This window comes from Microcaecilia unicolor, chromosome 6 (genome assembly GCF_901765095.1).
Source record: "Microcaecilia unicolor chromosome 6, aMicUni1.1, whole genome shotgun sequence".
NCBI classification, from domain to species: Eukaryota; Metazoa; Chordata; class Amphibia; order Gymnophiona; family Siphonopidae; genus Microcaecilia; species Microcaecilia unicolor.
This window is the reverse complement of record NC_044036.1, coordinates 296473069-296483452: the sequence shown is the minus strand read 5'-3', so window position 1 is coordinate 296483452 and position 10384 is coordinate 296473069. Positions and strand designations below refer to the sequence as shown.

At 42.7% G+C, this 10384-nt stretch overlaps 1 protein-coding gene across 1 annotated transcript in view; it reads left to right on the top strand.

The window, feature by feature from the left end:
* The first annotated feature begins 768 nt into the window (after positions 1–768).
* The window catches only part of ENG (endoglin), a 98382-nt gene continuing 88766 nt past the window's right edge, over positions 769–10384 (top strand). Inside the window, exon 1 of the mRNA XM_030207958.1 lies at positions 769–916. Coding sequence (XP_030063818.1) covers positions 859–916 — 58 coding nt within the window. The 5' untranslated portion in view covers positions 769–858. The remainder of the gene's footprint in view (positions 917–10384) is intronic.

The window sequence follows — 10384 nt, the reverse complement described above, 5'->3', positions numbered from 1 at the left end:
TTTTGGTTAATTTAGTTGTGGCTTTCTGCATCAGCTCCAGAGTAAGCCAATGAGTGGAGGGCGAGCGAAAGCATCATATGTCACTTTCTGGTTGGAAATGTCTTCCTTTGGGCGCAGCTTGTTTTCGCTGGCAGTACCTCGCTCAGAATAGCAGTCACTCCCCCTCATGCCCTAGAACTATTATCCGCCAATGGACTAGAGCTCCACCGTTATCATATAAGAAGACAGACATGGTGTTCAGTGAAGTAGCCCCTGGATGGCTGTGGTTTGTGAAGGGGGATTAGGGGTGAAAGCAAATGGCTGTAGTTTGAGAAGTGGGGGGGGGGTTGTCAGTGAGAATGGATGGCTGTAGTTTGAGAAGGGAGTTTGGTGGTGAGAGCAGATGACTCTAGTTTGGGGAGAAGGATTAGGGGCAAGAGTGGATTTCTGTAGTTTGTGGCGGGGGATTAGAGGTGCGAGCAGATATATATAGTATGGGAAGGAAGTTTGAGGGGTAAGAGTGGATGTTTGTAGTTTTAGGAGGTGGGGTTAAGGGTAAGTGTGAATGGTTGTAGTTTGGGGAAGGCGTTTGGGGGTAAGGGAGGATAGTAGTGGTTTTGGGGATGAGGGGATGGTGGTGGTTTGTGGGTAAGAGGGATTGGGGGTAAGAGAGGATAGCTGTAGCCCTGTATGTATCTGATGTTGTTTCCTTTCTCTACTCTGGTTGTAGTTCATGCTCCAACTCATTTCCTGCATCCTGTTTCATTAGGGCTGGGCTCTGACCACTCCGGCACATTCAGCTGTTCTGCAGCTCAGAGTCGCCAGACTTCCCTTTTTTTCTCTCCCAGGACTCCCAGAGCCTTCTCACAGTCCTGGAACATGGAGCTTGCTTTCAGCCTGACAGTGTGGGTGCTCTGCTGCCTTTTACTGCATGCAGGTAAGATCCAGAAGGACACAGGGAGGGAGGGAGGGGGGGGGGGGGTGGCTGGTGAGAGAGATGTTCTGTTTTTCCTTTCATGCTAAGAATATTCCCCGTACTCTCTAACATCCTTTTTAACTTAGATGGGTATAAGGGACAGTGGAATGAGGATATCTTCTGCCATTCTTTCCAGCCAAAATTCTCCTCTGTACATGAGGACTGTAGGGCAGCTAGTGGAACCCCAGTATTCAGAAAGGGCTCCAAGGGTGATGCAAGTAATTTGTGGTTCAGTATTCAACAGCCCGTCATGAGCACTGACTGTACAAATAATTCTGGCACAGTCAGAGGAAATTTTCAGCAGCATTGTACCCTTATAGTGCAGTTGAAAATGCATGTATAGGAGACTAACATGTTTATTGGCTGCTTCTAAACGTATAAGGTCCTTTGAATATCTAGTCGTTGGGCTGTTTGTATTATTACATTTTTGTCCATATTTTATGATGATTTCTGATTTATTTGTAAGCTGCATTTGATGTTCCAGTACCAGTTTTGCTGAATACAAAATGCAGCGTATAAATAACTGGCCTCTGTACTGGGTAAAGTGTTGGATATTATCGTTAAGAACTAACTCATTGGCCATCTATGTAAACATGACTTATTGGGGAAGAGCAAGCATGGCTTTAGAAAAAGAGGTCATGCCTAACACATTTATTGAAAATAAACATGTGGCTATAGCATGTGTATTTATTGATTTAGCACTGATTATATCCTGCCAGTCTAAGGATAGAAGCCGTACTTTATCTGAACATGAATGAAACACTAAAAATCATTTGGATTTTCAGAAGGTGTTTGGTAAAATCCTTCATGAGAGACTCCTCAGGAAATTAAAAAGTCCTGTGAAAAAGAGGCAGTGTTTCACAGTTTGGAAACCGGTTAAAAGATAAGAAATAGAGTAGGACTGAATGGTCAGTTTTTCCAGGGGGAAACAGTAAATGGCATAGTGCCTTTCAAGATGTATAAAGGCCCAGTGTTTAACTTGTTCATGATCTATCTGGAAAAGGGAGCAACAAGTGAAGTGATCAAATCTGTAAATGATGCAAAAATATTTAAAGTAGTTAAAAAAAAAAAAAACAAGTACATTGTGAGCAATTGTTGAAGGACTGTGCCATACTGGAGAACTGAAAGACGGAATTAATGTAGACAAGTGCAAAGTGAGGTGCACAGAGAAAAATAATCCCAAATATAAATCCTTAATGCTGGATTTCATATTAGGAGTCACCAGACTCACCATCCAGGAAAAGCACCTCGGAATCATTCTAGATCAAGGGTTCCTAACCTGTCCTGAAGAAACCCCAGCCAGTCTAGTTTTCAAGATATCAACAATGAATATGCACGAGTGAAGTTTACATGCAGTGGAAGAAGTGCATGAAAATATCTCTCTTGAATATTCATTTTGGATATCCTGAAAACCCAGGATAGGTGTGGAAACTACTGATAGGCGATATATTAAAACTCTCTGCTCAGCATGAGATGACAATTAAAAAATAGAATATTAGGAATTATTAGGAATATAATGGAGAATAAAATTGCAAATATCATAATGTCTGTTTCAGTTCAATGTGCAGTTCTGGTTACCTCATCTCAAAAAGATATATCAAAACTAGAAAAGGTTTAGAGAAGGGAGACCAAAATGATAAAGGGCATGGAACTACTCCTCAATCAGGAAAGAGAAAATGCTAAACAGGGGCTCTCCAGCTTAAAGAACAGATGACTAAATAAAGACATGATAGAGGTCTATGAGTAGGGTGGAATAGGTAAATAGAAAACAGTTATTAACTCCTTCAAATAATACACTCCATCAAACCAACATGTAGAAGATTGAAAACAAACTGGAGAAAGTTTGGTTTTGGTTTTTAATCCTTGAATAATTGAGTTATGGAATCTGTTGCCAGAGGATGTGGTCAAGGCATCTAGCATAGCTAATCCTGTATTTCCAGTGTCCTGAACTGGAAGGCAGGAGTAATGTGGTGGGACTTGTTCAGAAGTCAATCTAGCCTTGTTTACCTCAGATAATGACTTACCTAAGATAACTAAAAGTATCAGTAGAAGAAGTAGAACTTGAACCCTGGCTTCCTTGGTTCTTAGCCTGCTGCTCTAAACACTGTGCTATTCCACCCCAAGCCACTTCAGGAAAAAGTTGCCTTGAAAAAGAGGACATAAATGGAGATCACGGGGTGTAGGAGGAGCAGGGAAAAAGTAAATGCTGCCCTTTAGGACTGGGCAGAGAAAAGTGAATGGTGGTTCATAGCAGGAACCGAAAAAATGTTTTCCTAGAGCCACCTCAGTGTTAATTCGGCCCTGCTCGACTGCCTAGTTCAGAAGTAGGATACTGGGCTTGCTTGACCTTGGTCTGACACAGCATACCATATCTTGGTAGTTAGTGTTCGTTAATGGTGTTAGTGCGTGCCATCTGCTGCAGAGCTATTTTATTCCAATGGGCTCAGTAGCATAGGAATATCCATGCTTAGTCAATTGTTTATTGAGCTCATTGTTCTGTCTCTGATAGTGGCCATACTGGGGCAGATCCCAAAAAAGCAAATCTATTTCTCATGCTAATTTCCAAGGAGAGCAATTATTCTCCTGAGTCTACCTGGCTAATAACATTTTATGGACTTTTCCTCCAGGAACTTGCTCACACCTCTTTTAAATTTCACTATTCTGGTCACCTTGACCACATTCTCCTGCAACAGATTCCACAGCTTAATTATGTGCTCTATTAATAAAAAAGGCATTTTACAAAGCCCTGCTAGTGATTCGCGGCACGCCAAATGCGACAAAGCTCATTCAATTCCTATGGGCTTCATTGTATTTGGTGCACAGTAATCATTACCATGGTTTTAAAAAAGGAGCCCTAAGCTGAAGGCACACAGTGTTGATGTTTTGTTCTTATGTAAGGTTCAAATCAACATTTGTATAGTAACATATTTTAGGCAGAGGAATCCCAGTCACATACATCATAACTAATAAAGAAATCAATACCAAAACATCATGCAGTCCACAAATTCAAAAGAGAAAGAAAAACAAAAGAAAGATGGACATTATATCCCAAAGAAAAAAAAAAGAATATTACTGCACAATCCAGTGTTTATTTCTTAAGAAGGGCTTAAAGCTAACGCCTCCAAGACCCTCCTGCTCTTAATAAAAGCCGACAACTGATTAGGCTTTAAAAAAAAACAGACTTAACATGTTGATATTTAATTACACAATTAGGGGTCTTTTTACAAAGGTGTGGGAAAAAGTAGCCTTAGGTCACCCCTACATACAGTGGTGGAAATAAGTATTTGATCCCTTGCTGATTTTGTAAGTTTGCCCACTGACAAAGACATGAGCAGCCCATAATTGAAGGGTAGGTTATTGGTAACAGTGAGAGATAGCACATCACAAATTAAATCCGGAAAATCACATTGTGGAAAGTATATGAATTTATTTGCATTCTGCAGAGGGAAATAAGTATTTAATCCCTCTGGCAAACAAGACCTAATACTTGGTGGCAAAACCCTTGTTGGCAAGCACAGCGGTCAGACGTCTTCTGTAGTTGATGATGAGGTTTGCACACATGTCAGGAGGAATTTTGGTCCACTCCTCTTTGCAGATCATCTCTAAATCATTAAGAGTTCTGGGCTGTCGCTTGGCAACTCGCAGCTTCAGCTCCCTCCATAAGTTTTCAATGGGATTAAGGTCTGGTGACTGGCTAGGCCACTCCATGACCCTAATGTGCTTCTTCCTGAGCCACTCCTTTGTTGCCTTGGCTGTATGTTTTGGGTCATTGTCGTGCTGGAAGACCCAGCCACGACCCATTTTTAAGGCCCTGGCGGAGGGAAGGAGGTTGTCACTCAGAATTGTACGGTACATGGCCCCATCCATTCTCCCATTGATGCGGTGAAGTAGTCCTGTGCCCTTAGCAGAGAAACACCCCCAAAACATAACATTTCCACCTCCATGCTTGACAGTGGGGACGGTGTTCTTTGGGTCATAGGCAGCATTTCTCTTCCTCCAAACACGGCGAGTTGAGTTCATGCCAAAGAGCTCAATTTTTGTCTCATCTGACCACAGCACCTTCTCCCAATCACTCTCGGCATCATCCAGGTGTTCACTGGCAAACTTCAGACGGGCCGTCACATGTGCCTTCCGGAGCAGGGGGACCTTGCGGGCACTGCAGGATTGCAATCCGTTATGTCGTAATGTGTTACCAATGGTTTTCGTGGTGACAGTGGTCCCAGCTGCCTTGAGATCATTGACAAGTTCCCCCCTTGTAGTTGTAGGCTGATTTCTAACCTTCCTCATGATCAAGGATACTCCACGAGGTGAGATTTTGCGTGGAGCCCCAGATCTTTGTCGATTGACAGTCATTTTGTACTTCTTCCATTTTCTTACTATGGCACCAACAGTTGTCTCCTTCTTGCCCAGCGTCTTACTGATGGTTTTGTAGCCCATTCCAGCCTTGTGGGGATGGGACGACTTTCCTATGAAGAGAGGCTGAGAAGGCTAGGGCTTTTCAGCTTGGAGAAGAGACGGCTGAGGGGAGATATGATAGAAGTGTATAAAATAATGAGTGGAATGGATCGGGTGGATGTGAAGCGACTGTTCACGCTATCCAAAAATACTAGGACTAGAGGGCATGAGTTGAAGCTACAGTGTGGTAAATTTAAAACGAATCGGAGAAAATTTTTCTTCACCCAACGTGTAATTAGACTCTGGAATTCGTTGCCGGAGAACGTGGTACGGGCGGTTAGCTTGACGGAGTTTAAAAAGGGGTTAGATAGATTCCTAAAGGACAAGTCCATAGACCGCTATTAAATGGACTTGGAAAAATTCCGCATTTTTAGGTATAACTTGTCTGGAATGTTTTTACGTTTGAGGAGCGTGCCAGGTGCCCTTGACCTGGATTGGCCACTGTCGGTGACAGGATGCTGGGCTAGATGGACCTTTGGTCTTTCCCAGTATGGCACTACTTATGTACTTATGTACTTATGTACTTATGATCTTGTCCCTGACATCCTTAGACAGCTCCTTGCTCTTGGCCATTTTGTAGAGGTTAGAGTCTGACTGATTCACTGAGTCTGTGGACAGGTGTCTTTCATACAGGTGACCATTGCCGACAGCTGTCTGTCATGCAGGTAACGAGTTGATTTGGAGCATCTACCTGGTCTGTAGGGGCCAGATCTCTTACTGGTTGGTGGGGGATCAAATACTTATTTCCCTCTGCAGAATGCAAATAAATTCATATACTTTTCACAATGTGATTTTCCGGATTTAATTTGTGATGTGCTATCTCTCACTGTTACCAATAACCTACCCTTCAATTATGGGCTGCTCATGTCTTTGTCAGTGGGCAAACTTACAAAATCAGCAAGGGATCAAATACTTATTTCCACCACTGTAGGTCTTTCCCGCACACTAAGGCTATTTATTTCCACAGCTGAAAATGGCCATTTTCCAAAATCCAGCATTAATGGCCATGCGCTAATGTTGTCCTTAGTGCATGACCATTAAAAAAAATGAGTGCATGAGCCCTTACCAGCACCTGTATTTTGTAGATGGTAAGGGCTCATGCACTAATCACTCGCCAATCAGTTAGTGCATCAACATTGTCAATGCGCTAACTAATTAGCATAGAAATACCCATTCTTCACTCCCCCAAAACACCCCCTCTATGAAAAATATACAATTTATTTTTTAGTACATAGTGCATGTGCACAGATTGCAAAATTACCATGGGACATTCATAAGAGCATAAGAATAGCCATACTGGATAAGAAACAATGATCCATCTAGACCAGTATCCTGTTTCCAACAGTGGCCAATCATAGTAACATAGTAAATGACGCCAAATAAGGACCTGAACGGTCCATCCAGTCTGCCCAACAAGATAAACTCATTTTACATGGTATGTGATACTTTATATGTATATCCAAGTTTGGTTTGTCCTTGCCATTCTCAGGGCACAGTACTAAAGGTTCTGAAGGTAACATCGAAGTCCCTTAAAATTTACACTCCAGCCCATCCCTATCTATTCAGTTATGATCAGGGCATAGACCGTAGAAGTCTGCCCAGCACTGGTTTTGCTTCCCAATTACCAGCGTTGCCACCCAATCTCAGCTAAGATTCTGTGGATCCATTCCTTCTAAACAGGATTCCTTTGTGTTTATCCCAAGCATGTTGGAATTCCATTACTGTTTTCATCTCCACCACCTCCCACGGGAGGGCATTCCATGTATCTACCACCCTTTCCGTGAAAAAATACTTCCTGACATTACTCCTGAATCTGCCCCCCTTCAGCCTCAATTCATGTCCTCTACTTCTACCACCTTCCTGTCTCCGGAAAAGGTTTGTTTGCGGATTAATACCTTTCAAATATTTGAACGTCTGTATCATATCACCCCTGTTTCTCCTTTTGTCCAAGGTATACATGTTCAGGTCTGCAAGTCTCTCCTCATACGGTTTGCAACGCAAATCCCATACCATTTTTGTAGCTTTTCTTTGCACCGCTTCCAGTCTTTTTACATCTTTAGGAAGATACGGCCTCCAAAACTGAACACAATACTCCAAGTGGGGCCTCACCAATGATTTGTAGAGGGACATCAACACCTCCTTTATTCTGCTGGTTATACCCCTCTCTATGCAACCTAGCATCCTTCTGGCCACGGCCATCTCCTTGTCAGATTGTTTCTTCACCTTCAGATCCTCAGACACCAACACCCCAAGGTCTCTCTCCTGAGTCGTGCTTACTAAACTCTCCCCTCCTATTCGGTATCTCTCTTTTGGGTTTCTGCACCCCAGATGCATCACTCTGTACTTCTTGGCATTAAATTTTAACTCACCAAAAGAAACTGGGGATTTATATAATGTGAGGTTTCTCCACATATATAGAATACCTAAAACTAGTAACCTATTGTATTTTATCACCAATATTCATAGATATGCACTCTAAAAAAACTCTAAAAAAAAAGTCTAAAAAGTGTAGAGCCAAAAACAGTGAAGACTAAAAATTCAACTAATCCAAATTAATTCTAATTAATGTGAACAGTGCTCAGAACTGGGTACGCAAGTAAAACTGTCAAACAGTGCTATGATGTTGGTTGTGGAGGCAAGAGTACTGTTTGACAGTTTTACTTGCTTACCCAGTTCTCAGCACTGTTCACATTAATTAGAATTAATTTGGATTAGTTGAATTTTTAGTCCTCACTGTTTTTGGCTCTACACCTTTTAGACTTTTTTAGAGTGCATATCTATGAATATTGGTGATAAACTACAATAGGTTTCTAGTTTTAGGTATTACATTTTAACTGCCTGACCCTCAACCATTCTTCTAACTTTTGGAGATCCCTTCTCATCGTTTCTACTCCCTCCAGGGTATCCACTCTATTGGCTATCTTCGTGTCATCTGCAAAAAGGCAAACCTTTCCTTCCATCCCTTCAGCAATATCTCTCACAAATATATTAAACAGAATAGGCCTCAGCACCAACCCCTGAGGAACTCCACTGCTCACCTTCTTTTCTTCCGAGCGGATTCCATTTACCACCACCCTCTGCCACCTGTCGGTCAACCAGTTTCCTATCCAGTTCACCACTTTTGGTCCTAAGTTCAGCCCTTTCAGCTTATTCACGAGTCTTCTGTGGGGGACCGTATGAAAGGATTTGCTGAAATCTAAGTAGGTCACAAGTACCTGGCAGAAACCCAATTAGTAGCTACATTCCATGCTACCAATGCAGTGGCTTCCCCGATGTCCATCTCAATAACAGACTATGGACTTTCCTCCAGGAACTTGTCCAAACCTTTTTTTTAACCCAGATATGCTAACCGCTATTACCACATTCTCCGGTGCTTAACTATTCTGTTTTAAAAGTATTTCCATCTAATTTCTTTGAGTGTCCCCTAGTCTTTGTACTTTTTGAAAGAGTGAAAAATCGATTCACTTCTACCCATTCTACACCACTTGGCATCATTCAAGCTGTGGTAAGCGCACATTAGTGCTTTACACAGATGTTTAAGAAAGAATAAATCACGTAGGTCGAGCACTGCAGGTCTCAAAAGCAAAGGTTGTTTCCTTCTTTTCTGAGTTTCTCCAGTGACATCTGGAAAAATTCTAACCAAACAATTCTAAAACACAGAATCTCTTTGTTTAAAACACCACTGCAACATTATGTCCTTATTAGAACTTAATGCCAAAGTCACGTGACAGAAACTGACAGCCTGATCAGATCTTCCCAGGAGTGGCCCACTGCTTAGTGCAGTGGCCTGAGAACCAGGGGAACTAGGTTAAAATACCCACAGCAGCTATTTGTGACTCTGGGCAAGTCACTTAACATGCTATTGCCACAGGTACAATATACTACTACTACTATTTAACATTTCTAAAGCGCTACCAGGGTTATGCAGCGCTGTACAATCTAACAAAGAAGGACAGTCCCTGCTCAAAGGAGCTTACAATCTAAAGGACATAAAGTGCAGTCAATCAAATTGGGGGCAGTCTAGATTTCCTGGATAGAGGTACAATGGTTAGGTGCCGAAAGCGACATTGAAGAGGTGGGCTTTGAGCAAGGATTTGAAGATGGGCAGGGAGGGGGCTTGGCGTATGGGCTGAGGGAGTTTATTCCAAGCATAGGGTGAGGCGAGGCAGAAAGGGCGGAGCCTGGAGTTGGCGGTGGTGGAGAAGGGTACTGAGAGGAGGGATTTGTCCTGTGAGTGGAGGTTGCGGGTAGGAGCATAAGGGGAGATGAGGGTAGAGAGGTTATGAGGGGCTGCAGATTGAGTGCATTTGTAGGTTAGTAGGAGAAGCTTGAACTGTATGCGGTACCTGATCGGAAGCGAAGCCAGTGAAGTGACTTGAGGAGAGGGGTGATATGAGCATATCGGTCTAGGCGGAAGATAAGATGGGCAGCAGAGTTCTGAACGGATTGAAGGGGGGATAGATGGTTAAGTGGGAGGCCAGTGAGGAGTAGATTGCAGTAGTCAAGGCGAGAGGTGATGAGAGAGTGGATGAGAGTTCGGGTGGTGTGCTCGGAGAGGAAGGGGCGAATTTTGCTGATGTTATAGAGAAAGAAGTGACAGGTCTTGGCTGTCTGCTGGATATGGGCAGAGAAGGAGAGGGAGGATTGTAGCCCCAGAAAGGATGCATATCAAGCTCCGTTCATTATTTGCCCAGAATCTTGTTGGCTTTCACATTTTTTTAGATGTCAGATAATAAATCCTTGAAACTGGAAGAATAGATATTTCATGAATCTTCGCTATTTCTATGAAATATCTTCTAAACGTTTCATGAGAACACTAGGGGTCCTTTCACAAAGCTGTGGCAAAAAGGGATCTGCATTGGCGTCAGCACGTGTTTTTGACGCGCGCCGAGGCCTCCTTTTACTGCAGCAGGTAAAAGACAGGGTTTTAAAAAAATTTTGAGTGGGAGCACGTACCACTATCCATTGAGGTGG